Raw genomic sequence first — 16,782 nt, 5'->3', positions numbered from 1 at the left:
GAGACTCTATAGCTAACAGTGTATAATAGATTTGTATTTTCCTTCTCCTGAGGAGAGTTCTCTAGCAGAAGAGATTGGCCACCTGCTGTAGTGATCTGCTGGGGAGGTTTGGAGCCTCCATCCTTGAAGTTTGTGAGAACAGGGTTGATGTGTGTCAGTCAGCAGTAATTCAGGTTGAGGTGATCTTGCCCAGAGAATGGGTTGGCAAGTTTTTGATGTCTCTCTGAGCTGTAGTTGTGTGATTTCCCAATCCCTGGTATCCTTCTTAACAAAGTAAATGGAACTGGAAGCTAAGTCAGGCTGTTGTTTGCCAGTGATGGAGCTGTTGGTCGGTGCAAGGGCTGAAAGAGAGGACAGGTTTATTTGAGCAAATGTAGTTTACTGAGTTCCCCCCATCACCTGTACAAGCCAGATCCAGCATTTCCCACATGTATTTGCTAACTTCAGGCTTGTGCCTGCCTGTCTTGGGCTTATTTGAAAATGACAACTACAAGAGCAGGAAAAAATCACTTCTAAAAAGTCTTCTTCATCACAAAATGCTTCCAGGGGATCCATCGATATATACGTGTGCTCTGCAGTTGACACATTTATATCTTTGGTAATTACTGTGTTCTTAGCCTTGCCACTCTTTCTAGGCTCTAGTACCATGTATGCCATGTGGGCCAGAGTGGTTTTGTACAAACCAGCACAGATACAGAGCAGCCCTTCTGGGTGATTCCTCAGTGCTTCAGCAACATATGACCTCCCGAGTCAGCAGCTGTGTGGATGCTGCATTTGAACCTTCATGATGTTCTCATCTCTGTGGTTATTAATTAGCATTCTTCAGTTCTGGCCTCCAGCAGCCTGTGGGAGTGAGCTCCACCCTTTGAGGAGGCTTGGTGAAAGAAGTTGTTCTCCTGGTGGTTTAACCCCATTGCCTGACAGCTGGAGGGTACCCCACAATGGCAGCGGAGGACAGCTGTTTCTCTGGGAATTAGCATCTGCAGAAAAGAAGTTCCACACTTGTGTGGAGGCGTGGGTGGGAGAGGAGGCTGATGCCTTGGTTGAGAATTGGATCTTGGCATTCAGGTCCTTTCCTGGCAAGAAGCTGGCTCTTGGTTTGGGTCCCTCCTGTCATCTCTCCTTCGATTTTACTTTCTTTGCCCACTATTTCTTTGTCTCTTTATTCTCTGTTCCTGATAGCATATTCTGCTTGGAAATTGCTCATTTTTAGACCCATGGGACAGCAGGAAGTGCCTAAATCCTTCCTTGTGAGTTTCCTAGCTTTAGCCAATTTATAGCAGACATCGTACCATTTTTTTTAAGAGTCAACTTTAAGACAAACTAGTCCAATCCTTCCTGGCACCATCTAAGCCCTAACGACTTTTCAACATCTCAGCTCTCGTTAATGCATTTTTCAAACTACTACCTCAAGTGATTAGCCTGTATTGTGGATCAATCACTTGCCAAATTTTAATTAAGAAAGGAGGAGAAAAAATAAACTCCATCCTGGTTCCAGCCCCATTTCTTTGCTTTGTAACAGCCCTGGAGCAAACTTCTTGCAGCAGAGTTTTATAAACCCCTCAAAACTGGGGTTTATAATGGAAAAGCTGAGGTGGCCTTTACTCCAGCACACAGAGCTATAACACATCAAGGCTTTTCCATGTAGCTATGATGAAAGGAGCAGAAGGACCTGGAAAAAAAGAAAAAGAAATGGCCAACAGGTGGGACTTATTATTCCACGGCATTTTTATTTCAAGGGAAAAGTTTAGTAACCCCAGCTGGCAGGTGAGCAGTGGGGGAGCAAAACGCTTTTTCATTGTGCCTGTGCCAGCATGTGTGTGTGTACAAGCTTATATGCCTCACCACAAGAGAGGAGAGCTTAATCACTGGTGCAGATAAATGTTGTATACCTACACTGAAAAGTCACATGTAAAGAACAAGGCTCTGAGCAACTTCAATCTAAAAAGTAAAAAATCAGGACTTAGTTCTGAATTTACCACACATGCTTATGTGTGCAGAAGAGGACAGTTTTATATAATATAAAAGAAAAATGCATCCCCAAGTGTCCCAGAGCACTGGGCCCAGCGTGCCACTTGCAGCCTGCACCACATTCAGGCCAGGCTGCTGAAGGTTTCCAGGACGCCGTTGTTCCCTTCAACATACCCACACTTGAGAGCTCAGGGATGAGCCGTGCCTCCCACGTGCAGGTGAAGCAGTATCCACCACTGCCCTAAATCAATCTGCAGTCATGTAGCTTTTGCAGAAAATAGGTCAAGCTCCATGTAGTTGGGTTCTGCTTTGTGACATGGTTGAAAACTTGTCCCTGGCTATGCATGTGTAGCTCTCAGCCTTAAGTGGGAGAGTGAATCCCCCTAAAGCCATCAGCATGTGGTGCAAAAACCAGATGTCTGGGACAGAGATCCCAAAGTCTGGCAAGATCAATCCAACCATCTTCCCTTTCCCTGTAGTGTGAGGGAACTGCATACCTGACCTTGCTTGGCTATGGAAGAGAGCAGCAAAGATGCACTTGATTTCATGGGGCTTGTTCTGCCATCCCTGTGGGTGAGTGCGGAGGGCTGGTGCTTAGAGTGAGCACCTGCAGCCTTTGGTTCAGTGCCTTTCTGGCTCCTGCCAGTAAGCCTGTCTTAGGAAGGAGAGCATGGACACAGCTCTGGGTACTAGTCACGTCTGGAAAGCTTAAAGTCCCCATGCACACTTCTGCTTTTCAGGGCACATAGGAAAGCTTGAACAGGCAGCTGCCAGCTGCTGTCCCTCAGACAGCGTGCTGTGAATTAATTCCTCAGCACCTCCCTGCCACTTCCTTTGGGACTCCTCCAGCTACAAAGTTGATTCCAAGAGGGCAACTAGATGCAACAGGTGCCTCCAAGGAGAAGGAAAATACATGAAACTGAGCAGAGACTCAGTTGAAACAGGATATTTCGTGGCATTTGCCTCCAGATTAGTGAGCCCCTTGGGAGTGCTGCTACATCACCACAGTGGCAGAAAGGGCAGATGTTCAGATTTTTCTCTCATGTTTCCACCACTGCAGCAAGTTTTAACTGGGACGTGCAGAGTAGGGCTTGCCATTTAATTCTGGAGATCCAAAGCTGAGGCATTGAGCATAAGCAAAGAAGCATGTTAAATAAACAGGCTCTGCTAAAGACCAGCGCACCCAAGTTTCCATTTAATCACTGTTTTAAGCCTTTCCTGTGAGTTGCACTCAAAGTTGCACTTGCTCCTCCCAGAATCCACTGGTCTTCACTCTGTGAAGACCAGTGCATAGGGCTGCATGATGCACTGCACAGGCACAGGAGGATGGTCCCTGCCCTGGGAGGCTGAAAATCTAAACAGACTCGGTAGTTGTCCCAGATAACTGGAAGGATGTGCCTACAGGCATCAGCACCAGCATTAGGCTTGCCATCCAGACCACTAGTCCTTCTTCAGACTGCCAGCCTGTCACTGACCCCAAGAGTGTCACTCACCCTGAAGTGATGCCCAGGGTGTTTTGGCTGTCTTTTACATATGCTTCATTCAACTCTAGCTCAACGGGACTTTGTGTATGACTGGTTTAGATCAGGTGCAGGTGCCCGTGGTCCCCATGTGTGTTCTGTCAACAGCTGAGCTGCTGGCAGCAAGGGCTGTCAAATGGGAATTTCCAGGAGTGCAAAGCTCAGGGAATAGCAGGTGTGCCAATTCCATGACTGCAAGGAATAATGTGCAGTGGGAGCAGGGAGGGCCATCCCAGTTTCCCACGCTGCTGGTGCTGTAGTTGGGAGGCTGCCTCACAGTAGAGCCATCTTTCTGTCATTTTTCCCATCAATTGTCTTTCACATCTGCCAATCTAATGATGACCGGCTTAGGTTGACCCCGATTCTGAGGCTTATTAACACCCTCTTGCTGTCAGGCTCAGTGATAGATGGCACATCAGCCCTTGTTTTATTTCATGTAGTGTTCCTGTCAGCCACCCATTACCCCACCCCAGCTCACATCAGTTTGCTGTTTCCAGCTCACTTTGGCACAAGAGACTCATCTCTGCAGTCTCTGTGTGAGCTGGGGAGGACGGGACAGAGGGTTCCTTCATGCCAGCAGCTCTTAGGCTTTTTTCTGCATGGACAAGGCAGTACCCCATTGTGCTGCCCTGAAAGGGATGGTCCAAGCCCCCTGTGAACCACCTCAGTCATCCCTGCTGAAAACTTCACTTGTTCCAGCTGGGTTGATTTTCTGCCTGTTCAGTGATTGAACTCGTTCATTGAGGGCTGCAGGTGAGCAAGGGGAAAAAAAAGGAGCAGATCTCCCTGGAAGACAGTGGTGACAATGGTGTTGAGCTGGGTGATGCAGCTTGGCTCTGGGTTTCAGGCTTCTGCAGAGCTCCTGCTCGTCCAGCTGCTTCATGCCAGGGAGTGGAGAAGGACAAGGGGCTTGCAGGACAGGCAAGGAAGGCATTGGGACTCCCCGTTCACACATCTTGTGCTCATTGTTGGAGGCTATGGCCCTGCCTGGAGGGCCTTACTTGCTCCAGCAATTCCAGGCCAAGGGCAGGGATGTCCTCCACACTCTCACACTGTGCATCTCATCTGCTGGTTGCAGGGTGCCAAGAAGCTCTGTCCTCAGTGTAACACCATCACATCTCCTGGAGACCTTCGGCGCATCTACTTATGAAGGACCCAGCAGGAGGGCAGGACCCAGCTACTCGGCTCAGCTCATCACACCCAGGGGGAGAAGAACGACCACAACAAAAAAAAGACGTTTTAAAACTTAAAGAAAAAAACAAACCATAGACTCCAGACATGGACTCGAGGATACAGGAGCAGTGGGAGCCTCGGCTGCCAGGTCCTGCAGTTTGAGACCTCCTTCAGCATCTGCAGCAGGCAAAACCAAATCCTTTGTTGTGAAGCCCCCTTTTTTAAAACCAGTGTTCCCCATCACCCATTCCCTGGAGCTGGCTTTGCATTGTGGATGGCTTGTGAGCCCTCCTTTGGACTGTGTTGTTGACCACTCTGCCCCGAGGAAACTGGGGAAGAGACCCTTCACAGAAAGATGTTAAATAACCTGTAACTTGTGTTCTTGATCAGTTTTTGTTTTGTTTTTATTTGTTTTGGTTTGCTTTTTTTTTTGTTCTGTTTTGGTTTTTTGTGGTGTTCTAGTGATAACTAAAAGGTTTAAAGAAAAAAAAAAAAACACACCCAGGCAGAAATGAAGCACATGTAATATAGATTATATATGTTTACAATGTTGTGTATAAATGGGATAGACTCAAACATTACATACTAATAAGTTTCCCTTTCTTTTCTTTGGGTTGTATTTTTTTTAAAGAAGAAAAAAAAATGAGCAGAGAACATTAAACCCATATTTTTCTTGGTTCAGCAAAGTTTTGGCATTAAAGTCATTAGTTTAAAAAAAGTATATATATACATATATATAATATAAATGGTTTAATGTTCTGTGGTGTATATTTCCTCATTCAGATATGAAGTTAACAGCTTTTAGTAATGGCTGTAGCATTGCCCATAACTTACAGAACTTATGGGGAGTAGAGGAGGTGGATTTTTGTCATTAGTTGTAGCTAATGGGGCTATTTATAATAGAATCGTTATCCCCGGAAAGACACAGCTTTTAACTCCTCACCGGGGGGCCAGGCAGGACAGGGGGAATGTGGCTCAATCCCCTTTATCTTTCCCAGCTGGGGAAGGAGCAAATGGTGAGGAGCTGGAAAGAGGGAGTCTGTCAGAGCACTGCCCTCTCCTCTGGCTCGAGGGCCCGGCTAAGGCCTGTGCTCCTCCAGACCATAGCCCCTTCCCCTGCCCTGCCTGGCTCTGCTTTCCTGGCTCAGCATTTCCTGGCTGAGGATGCCTGGGCTGCTCAGGATGGTGCTGAGGCAGGATGCTGGGGATGGAGGGGATGGGATGGTCCTGCTGGTGGCTTTGCCCAGAGACACTCAGCCAGTTCCCTTGTGGGGCTGCCTGGCAGAGCCATGCAAGCCCTGCAGAGCCAGCTCTGCCCTGCTCTCACTTCCCCAGCTCCCATTCTCCTGCAGCCTGCCTTTTTCCTAAGAGGTTTTGGCACTAGGGCAGAGAGCCAAGCCAGCCTTGTTTGGTCACTCCCAGGGTCCAGCATAGACACTCTCAGCTGGACGCAGAGGTCCCCCACAGCCCCAGCCTCTTCCACGCAGTCCCTCATGCTTGTCCCTGTCTCCTGTATCCTCAGCCTTAACCAAAGCTGCCATCTGGCCTGGCTTTTTGTTGTTCTTTCTTTTATTGTCAGGATCCAAGAAACAGATACTGACCCCATTTCCCAAGGCCTTGGGACTTCTCCCAGCCCCACACTTTACATCCCTGCTACAGTTTCCTGGGCATTTTTGGGGTGCCAGCTCCCCATAGCCGGAAGACAGGGAGATGTGAAATTCATGTGCCCCACTCTTTTCCAAGCATATCCCACCTGGCAGCACAACACAGCTGGGGCATTTTAAGACAGTGGAAACAACTCTGGATGAGGGTTTGGGAGTTGGGACCCCAGTGCTGAGGGGTGTTTCCGGAGAGGGAAGGGCTGGGTAAGCAGGATGTGTGAGGAGTGGGACAGTCCCACTGCTTCCCTACCCTGAGCTCTTTTGCAGAGAACAGCCTTGGCATCTCCTGACTGATTTCTGAAGGATCCCGCTGCACCCAAAAAAACCCCAAATGAAATTGAAGGAGCTGTTATTTCATGAACATCTCATCAAAAGGTGACAATTCCTAATTGGGAGTTACCCTTGTGTCCAAGGCCTCTGCACCAGAGAGCTGCAGCCTCCTCTGCTCTGTGCCAGCAGAACTCCCAGGAGCCAGAGGAAGCTGGGGCACCCCAGAGGGTCCTGCCTTCACAGGGAGACTGCGGGCAGGGGCTGTCACTGCAGGGTAACCCTGCAGCTGGCAGCACAAGGCAGGGGAAGGGCAGGCATGCACAGCTCAGGCTGGATTTGTAAAGGAAGAAGAACTTGCAGGGCACATGGCTCAGCTGGGAGTGTGCTGGTGCTACGGTCTGAGATGGAGAGGGTGCAGGCAGGTGGGTTTCAGAGACAGCCAGGAAGGGCAAGAGGGTAGGAGGCCTTTACCCAGCCCTTCCTTGGAAATAGCCTAGCTCCCTCCCAGGACCTTTCTGGCAGGTGCTGTGGACCAGCCGTGTGCTTTATGTACGTATGTGTAAAACCAGATGCAACTACTCATTGGTTCTTTGCTTTGGGGTTTATTTTTGTTTTTTGGGTTTTTTTTTGTTTAAATTCTAAAGCCATCCCCTGTTTTCAAGGGGGAAGCTGCAGGGGGAAGGCTAGGGAGAGAGACATCCCAGTTTGTAACAGGTATCCGCCACTTCCCCTCTTCTGTAATGAGTTTAAATGATTAAAAAAAAAAAAAATCAGAGTTACCTATCTTTGCCCAAAGAATCCCAGTTGCACAAAGCGATATTCCGGTGTGTCAATGATTGTGTGTCAGTGTATACTATACAAAGAGGTACTTGTCACTCCCGTTTGTAAACTACATTTGACATTAATTAAACAAGTATAAATCTTCTCGGGTGCTTTCTGCTTCTCTGTGTTTCCCTTTGCAGGCGAGAGGCAGCAGAGACACCCCCCACACGCCGCAGCCCCTGGATGTGAGTAGTGTCCCAGAGGGGAGTCCTGGTCCTGTTTGGGATGCAGGGACAGATGCAGGAGGATGCTGGGACATGGACGGGTTCCCCCAACTGGTTCCCCCCATAGAGCCAGGAGGGCAGGGCGAAGGGCACCCCTCAGGGGACACCCCTGTAATGAAGTCTCATCAGCTGCGTTAGGCTGGGGCAGGAGACGCCCAGCCCCAACAGATCTATACATCCTGCATTAGGGGCCTCCAGTGCAGTGTAGGGTTACCCCGACTCGGGGACTGGGAGGCTGCTGGGGCGGGGGGGCAGAGGTCGGGTTCCCCCCGGCACGCGGCTGGCGCCGACGCTTTTGGTTTACAAACATTTTGCAGAGGGGTCAGTGGGCTGTTTTCAAACCCCTCCCCATGGCTGTGTCCCCCAGGGATGGGGTGCTGGGGGTCCCCAGGCCGGTGGGAGGAGGCAGCAAGGATGTCAGGGACCTTTCCATCTGCTGTGGCAAGGACAGGGAAAGGAAAGGGTGGGATTTGGCCACTTTCTCAGCCCCTCTCTCATCCACTTCCAGCCCAAAGGTGGCCTGAGGCCAGGGCGAAGGGCAGAAACCCTCCCTCCCTCTCCACCTACCCCGCAGCAGGCTGCTAATATTTTATTTAAAATATCTTTAGGAAGCGGAGGACCATGATGTATCGGATATATTGAGAAAATGCTAATGTGTAATAGCGTGTGTCAGGGGCCTCGTTCATCACCCCGCGCCGCCTTCTGGGGGATCCATATCTAATTAACAGTAATGAATGAGGGAGCCCACCTAATGACAGCCCGCCAGTTTGTTATGGAAATGAGGCAATCCCATTAGGCAAAACACTTAATTAAACAAACTGCTCGGAGTGTAGGCCAGTGCAAGATGGGCACAGGCCCTTTAGGGAACAAGGGGGGCCCTGGTACCCAGCCCTCCACATGCCAGGCTGCAGCCACTGGAGCTGGGTGCCCACAGTCAACTCCAGCAGCAGAGGGCTGGGGAAGTTGAGAGGAATCCACCTGGGGGGATCCAAACCGGGGAGGGGGCAGCAGGGCAGCTCACATCCCCCTCTCATCTCTCTCCTTCGATGGGCTCAGAGGCAGCAGAGGCCAAACACAGATTTCCAATCAAACGTGTGTACTTGGCTCCTGCTCTATTGACACTGAAGCAAGAAGGGCTCAAGGTTAATTCCTTATCAATACCCTATTGTCAGCTCATCCATCACTCCACGGGGGCAGGGCTGCCCAAGCTCTCCCTGCCCCAGCCCCCATGGGTTTGGAGGATGACCAAAGGATGCCATGGCCACCTCTGCTCATCCAGCCGTGCCCACATAGCCTGTCTGATGGTACTGGGGTGCACTTGCAGCCATATTAGGATGCAGAAATTGGTGGGGGGGGGGAGGGTCAAATTCAAAGGGAAGGGGATGGAGGGATATTCATGCCCTAGGCTGGGTGAAGGAGCTCTGTGGGTGTGCTGGACAAGGGGGCATTAGGAGACAGATCAGCTGGTGACTGTGGGCCCCCATTTGTGCTGTCCTGTTTCCTAATTGCATCCTCAATCCCCGGCCCTGTGTGCGGGGAGGTCCTGCCAGCCTTTTCAGAAGAGCAGCACTAAACTCAGCTCCTTTCCCAGGGCTTGGGGACTACAGGGAGACCAAGGGAGCTCCGGAGTCCTGATGCATGGAGCTCCAGAAGCTGGGCCATGGTCTGCACAATCACAGAATTACACAGATTGATTTAAAAAACAGATAGCCTTCCCTGGGTGATGGAGAGGAAAGTGCTGTGACCTGGTCTGCTGAGCTGAGAAGGGCAGGAAAGCTGTTCCTGCTGCTAGACTTTTGCTTTTAACAATCAGTTAAACCTGAGGAATGGGATCTAGTACAAATTCCAGAGGCAGGCAGCCCTAGGGAGAGATGCTATTCTGCATTAACTCACAATCTCTAGTTCTTGTCATCGGAGTTAGTTCTTGCTGGTCTTTTTCCTTGCCCCGAGAGGAGACCTTCTGCTGGAGATGCTCTCAGGCACTCAGAAGCGCTGGGCTGAGCTGTGCTGCTGGGGTCTCCGCCGGGATGTGCTCAGATGTCTCCTGACTGGGAATCTCTCCATGCGGGAAAGAGGGGTCCTGCTGCCATCTCGTGGAGCTGCTCCCACCCGGCACGGGCTCCGCGGGCTCTGCACGGCCGCCCTCTGCCAGCTCCTCCACGGACAGTGGAGACCAGGCTCCCTCCTTCACTTTTTGGGATGCAGCACGGGGTTGGATTGCTTGGTTCCATCCCGTCCATTCCCACTTTTCCATAAATGGCAGAGCTCCACGCATATGCCTGCAGCATCCCAACATGTATGAAAATGGGACCTCAGCCCACACACCTTTAAAACACCTTTATGAGGTGTGGGCACAGGTCAGTCTCCACCCAGGATCTTAATTTGAATTACTCACTCTGCGAGATGTTCCCCCAGCTCCAAAACCTGAACCCTGGCTGGCTGGATCCTGCCTCTGGCTTGCCCAATTCCCCACCATAGCCTCCCCCAGAGCTCTGGCTGCACAGAACCCTCCCAGCCCTGTCAGGAGCAGCTGAGCACCCTCCAGCACAGCCACACGGGCCACCCTGACCACTAAGTGGCTTTGTTTGTTTTTCAAAACCACCTGTAACATCACCACTGTATGGGAAGAGAAGGTGGCACAGGGGAGCAGGCCAGGAGCCTGTTCCCTCACAGGAAACACAGATTTTGTTACGAGGGAAAGTTAATTCTCCTTTACCATAACTGTGGTAGCTGGCTGTGAGCATCCTCCTCTCCCACCACTGTTGGTGTTCCACCCACACTATTTCACAGTCTGCACATGAGGGCTGGACTGCAGAAAAGCAAGCTCTAGGCCACATCCCACTCCCTACCCTCGAGGCAAGTCCAAGGATGCTGCATTTTTTCCTCCCAATGAACAGATCTGCAGTGCCCCTCCTCCCCATAGCTCATCTCAGAGATTTACTTGGATTTGCCAAGATATCACAACCTTTGGGCTTTCAGTGTTCAGGCTGAAGCTCTTTAGGAACACCGGCTGCGCCAAACCGTGACAGTTTAGCAAGGATTAAGGGTCTGAGGCTGGGTTTTTGTAAATCCAGTAGTGCTTGGATCAGTTCTCAGCCATGTGCCTTCAGGCTCCAAGTTATTAACCTTCTGTTTCAAATAAGCCTCAGGAATACGGAGGGCAGGAAGGTGGGGGCACACAGTACAGGAAAGCAGAGGCCAGCATATCACACAGTGCTCACAATCAGAATTAAAACTTGCTGGGACTCAGAAAACAACACCCACTCACAAGACTGGTGCTGTAAATCGCTGGCTTGCCCAAGATCATTCTACTGGTAGACAGCTGTGTACACAGATCACCTTTGAATTTCAAGTCACTTTTGCAGCAGTGGAAACGCCTGTGACCACGTTCCTGTCGGCAAAGCTCAGGACACCTCTGACTGCAAAGCTCCAGCAGGCAGCACCCACTCCCTGCCTGCTGCCCTGGGGAGTGGGGAAGCAGCAACACCGTGGTGGGGAGGTGAAAGTGAGGAAGGTGCAGCTGATGTGAAGTTCTTTCCCAGGGGAAGCCTCACCATTCTGTCAGGCAAGGGCAGAGGGTTTAGCTCCAGCTCCTGCCAGCCATGCTCTGTAACAGACCAAGTCCTTAAATAGGAGAAGTTCAACACCCACAGCAATAAACAGGAACAGCAGATTCCCAGGAACAATTGTATTAATTCAGAGGCGTGTATTATGGAGTGTTTAACTGATCTGTAAATACTGAACCTGTAGAAACCAGCATGAGGGCAAGTGCTGGGTAAATAACTTTTATCACCTCTGTTCTCTAAGAGTGTTGACAGGGCCACAAACAGGCTGGATGCTGAGAAGCCCCAACCCAGATGTCTGAAAAGGCAGATAACACATCACAGCTCAGGAGTTACAGCACTAACAGCACAAACCAGGGTCCTGCTTTAAAAAGCTGAGAGTTCTCTGATGGGCTTTCTGGAGATAGGGGACCATGCCTGGATTTTCCAGGTCCAAACCCTAGAAACAAGAATTTCTCCATGAAAAGGGGAAGGCTGAAGGCTCTTACCACAGAGTAGACCTCACACCCCATTGTCACAGTGGGAGCTGGAACTGGGATCACACCTACAAAAGACTGGGACCCGAGAACAAGCTCCCGTGCCTGGAGACAGTTTTCACTTTTAAAAAATAAAAGACAAACCAGGTCATCAGACCATTTTCAGTTAATTCACATTTATCCCATATACAGCCCAACTCTCCCTCTAAAACCATGGCCATCAGGGGGTTATTCTGCTCTAAGTGAGCATTGTCACAAGTCTGCTACAAACCAGCTGTGTGGTCACCACTGCTACTCGCCCTGTGCTTTCACTTCTGTGAGGTGTTACAGTTCTTGTGTTAAATTTCCAAATTATTTTTAGTGCTTCCCAAGGACTTCCCCTTCTGCATTTCAATCCAGAACAGCAAGAGTTTTGTAATTGTGGATGACAACACCCCAAGAGTAGGCAAAAGCAGCACAGCCACCCACTAGTAGAACTTTTTTCAAAACTCCTCCTGCTTTCTAAATGCCTACTTCTCTAGGGCAGTTCCTTGTTCAAGCAGGCCCATGTCACAGCCCTCCAGAGCTTCTTCCAGGCAATGTACAGTTGGCTAGACCTGTTCACCATGTAATTAATTATCTTGCTATACTGTGACATAGCATAAACATATCAGCAGGCTCTCCTCTGTCTTTATCCCCACTTCTTCCTCAAATAAACAATAAAACCTAAACCCAAACATGAAGTACAGTGCAATTAGCTACTTTTTCATTAGGTGGAAGGAATTAATTTCTTGTACATGTTGTATGGACTGCAAAGACTGATCATCTGAAGAGAACATGATGGACAAAAACATATTTCATGGTCATTTGTAGGCAAGAGGTGATTTAAGAAATACCCAGTATGAAGCATAGCTCCAAGAGACAGTTCTGTTTTCTGCAATTCCACCTTTCTGTTTCTGGGATCTGGCACAGCTGTAATCCAAAAATTTCCCTGAATATCGAGATGCAAAATATAGGCTGCTTCAAGACATACAATTAACAAATAAGTAGCTCTCAAAGAAAGCAAAACTACTCAGTAGAAAACACAAAAGACTGGAAGGAAGAGAAACAAAACACTAGACACATTCAAAAATGCTAGCTTAAACCTCTGGGATGAAGAACACAAAAGTTATAAAAAACATTTGAGCTCCCACCAAGGATCAGATAGCTTTGACTGTTATATCTCAGCTATTTAATGGAACCAGATTACAGTCTGGTCATACTGCCCTACACACACCTTTTCCTGGTCTTACACTTGGTTTCAGGGCCTGATCTCCAGTTAGGAGAGTACAACAAGAACTGAGATGCACTGAGGAAAGCAAAGAGTCCTGCAGATTTGGCTCTGTTCGCTCATTGCAAGATAAAAGAACTGTTAGGAAAAAAAAAAATAACAAAACAACAAAGACATGGAAGAGCTGTATTGTAAAATTAATACAAGCAACAGAACATGCATGTTGGACATCAGGGACAAGGTGACAACATGGAAAGCAGAGAATAAGAAGAGACAGGAAGAAAGAAACAACACTCGGTGTGAGATTCTGGTCTATGACACCTTGGCAAAGCACATCAACATGAACCATGACAGGATTTCACCTTCAGAACTTTAAATTAATCCATATCTACTTTCTGCTCTAACGTGGCTGGTCCAAAGGCCAGGCTGGAGGCTTTCAGGCTTGTAGATGTTACAGGAAAGAAAAAAACAAACCAAACAAGAAGCCTCTACCTTCCTCGCTTCAAAGACACAAAAGCAAAGGGGGTGACATTTCCCATAGGAGCTGAGCAAGCAGAGGCAAACACTGCAGGTGATTACAGCACTAAGGAGGTGAGGCCCCGACACAGTCAGACAGGAAGGTCGTGCAGAGGCTGCGGTAGTAGGTGGGGTACACCCGCATGTGGCTGACGTGAGCCGAATCCGAGAAGTCCACAGCTTTGACAGGAACACCGAGCTGCTGCCGGGCACTGGCCATGAGCTGAACCTCGCTGGCCTTGATGATGAGATCGGCCTGGGAGTAGAGGTAGAGCTCGGGCCAGCGCGAGGGCGCTTTCAGCAGGGCGTCGTAGTGGCTCTCGTGCATGAAGCGGGTCAGGGGGTACAGCAGGATCCGCAGCACCACGGCCGCGCTGGCAAACGTGAACAGCAGGAAATACTTGAGCAGCACGTTCATGGAGACCAGCACAGTTGCCAGGGCACGAAGGGCTCCTCGCAAGTTTCTCCTGCCGGGGGCGCTATCGAAAATGGTGCCAGCTACTCTGAGGTTCTGGAACGGCTCGTGGGTGTGGAGCGCCTCGACGATGTAACGGTACAGCATGACACCACCATTGCTGAAAACGTGGAAAAGAACCGGTCTGTTCTCAACACTGTAGTCAAAGAGTAGCTCCAGGAGTCGCCTGGCTGGTGTCTGCAGGGATCTGATGCCAAAGGTCTCAGAGAAGAATATCATCCTCCATGGAGCTGTGTAACGGATGACCGTGCACCCCTAAGAACAGAAAGAGACCCCACACACATTTAAGCTGTGCTGCAAATTACACAGAGTAGGCAAGCAGCAGTACAAATAAATTAAAATTTGGGACACGTTTCCAACAGAGACCACAGGGCAGCACACAGTATTATGAAAAAGCCTCAGCAGTGGCAGAGGCCTGGCTTTGGTCATGCTTGAGATCCTTTCAAATCTTGTGCTAACTGGCTGAACCCCTGGGGAGACTGCTACCTATTTTTATGGCTGTTAATCCTCACCAGGAGAAGAAAACCATCTCCCTGATTCAGACCTTCAGCATCAGCCATTTTGGTAAGACGAGGCTGCTCTGGCACACATCCAGCTCATCACACTGAAGCAAATATAAGAAGAAATTGGAATTCCTCCTCTCCTTGGGTGCATTTGTTTGCAGCTGTCTCTTAAGACTCACCACCAACACGATTTTTGTAGACCTTCCTGAAACACTCTAGCTGTGCAAAGAGCTCTGGCTTAAGGACTCAGAACTCCTGAGCAACTGTCTTCACGCTTAAGTCCTTACATTTAGGTATAGATTTGGAAACAGGATCTTGGAGGAGTTTCAAAATAGAGCAGACGGAACTACATTTATAAATGCTTTAGACCTTTTCTATCACCTGAGCTCGCTGACATTACACACTGACAAACACAAAGCAAAATCACCAACACAACCCCCCAGAGCTCCCTAAACAGTGAACGAGTTAGAAGAGGATACCAAGTTCTCAAATCAAAGCCTTCTCTTCCATCTTCCCGTGGTTACAGCCACTTCCTCTTAGTGAGCTAAGAGAACCCATCCTCTCCTTTCCCATTTCTGTGATCTTTCTGAGAGAAAAGTATTTTCCAAGAAGTTGTCATGCTGCCTTGTAACGTGCTCCTCATCTCCTCAGCAGCCTCTTAAAGCCACTTAACAACTAATTCTTCACTAGATCAAGCCAATTAATGACCCCTGCCCTGGATTACACATTAACAATAGACTTGTTAATGTACAAACTTTACCACCTATAGCTGGAACAGATTTGGATAAATCCAAGATTCCCTGTATGCTGACCAAGAAAAAAAATTTAATGTCTCACTGGGTCCCCATCCTACAAGCTGGGGTCATTCCAGTAAAATACAGTACTAGAAAGGAAAATATCATAACTTAGGGAACTGGCAGTAGGACAGATCTCTCTAGTTCAAACACGAGGAATTCCTAGTGAGCAGCTATGACTATCACAGGATGCCTGTTTCACAGACAGGATAAAATTAATTTGTCTTACAACATTTAGATGAATCATTTTCATAGGAAGGAAGAGCCAAAGGCACGACACATGCCAATGTGTTCTGTCAGTTCCCACCCCAGCCTCACCACATCTGTGCTGTGACCTAACAGCAAGCAGTAAACACAGAATCTTTCCCTGCATGTTTACCTGTTTGGAAAACTAACACAGTTCACGTCATCCCTGAAAAATCCCACAACTTTAAAAGCCTTAAGATACTTCAGTGAGTCACACGGCAGCTGAAAGTTTCTCCAAGGAAGTATTTCTGTCTTAGCTGCACTCACAATGGTGACATCAGCAGCTGTTAGATAACACTGCCAGGGCTGTGAGAGACAAGGAGCTGTCAGTGACAGGGGAACTCTCACTCACGCCCCATGAGTGAGACCAAGAGAGGCTTCAGAGAGACTCTACCAACATGCAAAAAGAAGGCAGTTTCACAGTATGACAGTGTCACGAAAATAGAGACAGGCCACTCACCTTCTGGCTGTAGATTGCACTGTACTTGGCCAGGTATTTGTCCTGGCAGCCGGCCCAGCCCAGGAGGATCACCACAGGCTGGCCCTGGGCAGGCCCTGTGTCTGCACTGCCTTCTGGAACAAAGCACAAGTGTTAAGCAACTGCCCTGCATTCTGCCCGAGTCACAACCTACAGCAGCTTGTCTGGTTACTAGAGTTTAAAGGCAATAGCGAAACGAGTATAAGCAATAGCAAAACAAGTATAAGCAACAGCAAAACAAGTATAAGCTTGACTTCTCGGTCAGTTACACGTATTGCCTCACGCCATTTCATTAGTGGGGGTATTGCACAGCACAGCTTCGGCCCCCGCAGCTCCCACCACTCTCCAGCATCGAACTGATCCCTACGGGGGGCGAGATCCCTCCTCCCGCCCCCGGCGAGGCGGCAGCGGCTGCTGCCACTTCCAGGGGGAAAAGGGAAGCGCCCTGCCCTGTCCTCCAGGGACTGCCAGACCCCAGCTGGGCCACCAATACCCCAGGGCTGCTCCTCCCGTACCCAGCGCGCTCCGCCCGCAGAGGCCCCCCAGTCCCTGCTGTCACTGGTGTCCCCGGTCCCGCCGGCCTGCGCACCGCGGGCGTGTCCCGGCTCCACCGCGGCTCCCTTCGGCCCGCGGGCGTGTCCCGGCTCCGGCCCCAGCGCGGCTCCCTTCGGCCCGCGGGCGGCCATGGCCGCGCTCCGCGCTCCGCGCCCCGGCCGCCGCCGCCGCTTCCGCGCCCCGGAAGCCACGCCCACCTCCCTCCCCGCAGCCAATGGGAAGGGAAAGCGCCCACTCCGCCTCCTCGTTCGCCCCGCCCCCTCCCCGCCTCCCACTTCCTTAGCAA

At 49.9% G+C, this 16,782-nt stretch overlaps 2 protein-coding genes across 11 annotated transcripts in view; one reads left to right on the top strand and one right to left on the bottom strand.

The window, feature by feature from the left end:
• The window catches only part of RNF220 (ring finger protein 220), a 219,588-nt gene extending 212,068 nt beyond the window's left edge, over positions 1-7,520 (top strand). For all 9 annotated transcript variants that reach the window (XM_085586306.1, XM_085586304.1, XM_085586303.1 and 6 more), the window contains one exon: positions 4,570-7,520. In XM_085586306.1, the coding sequence (XP_085442432.1) occupies positions 4,570-4,641 (72 nt within the window). In that variant the 3' untranslated portion in view covers positions 4,642-7,520. The remainder of the gene's footprint in view (positions 1-4,569) is intronic.
• A 4,319-nt stretch (positions 7,521-11,839) lies between these two features.
• TMEM53 (transmembrane protein 53) lies at positions 11,840-16,683 on the bottom strand. Of its 2 annotated transcripts, none has more exons than XM_021530153.4 (3): positions 16,531-16,683; positions 15,924-16,033; positions 11,840-14,175 (listed from the first exon to the last, which is right to left on the bottom strand). In XM_021530153.4, exons 1-3 carry the CDS (start codon positions 16,625-16,627, stop codon positions 13,513-13,515), a joined length of 870 nt encoding a protein of 289 aa, XP_021385828.3. In that variant the 5' UTR covers positions 16,628-16,683; the 3' UTR covers positions 11,840-13,512. The 2 variants fall into 2 exon arrangements, with proteins under 2 accessions (XP_021385828.3, XP_021385822.3); XM_021530147.3 differs by having other exon boundaries at positions 15,924-16,036; positions 16,531-16,680.
• Positions 16,684-16,782: the final 99 nt, after the last annotated feature.

The sequence above is a fragment of the Lonchura striata genome, chromosome 8 (genome assembly GCF_050655825.1).
Source record: "Lonchura striata isolate lonStrDom1 chromosome 8, ASM5065582v1, whole genome shotgun sequence".
NCBI classification, from domain to species: domain Eukaryota; kingdom Metazoa; phylum Chordata; class Aves; order Passeriformes; family Estrildidae; genus Lonchura; species Lonchura striata.
The sequence above is the reverse complement of the archived record's forward strand: the minus strand, read 5'-3'. Positions and strand labels throughout refer to the sequence as shown.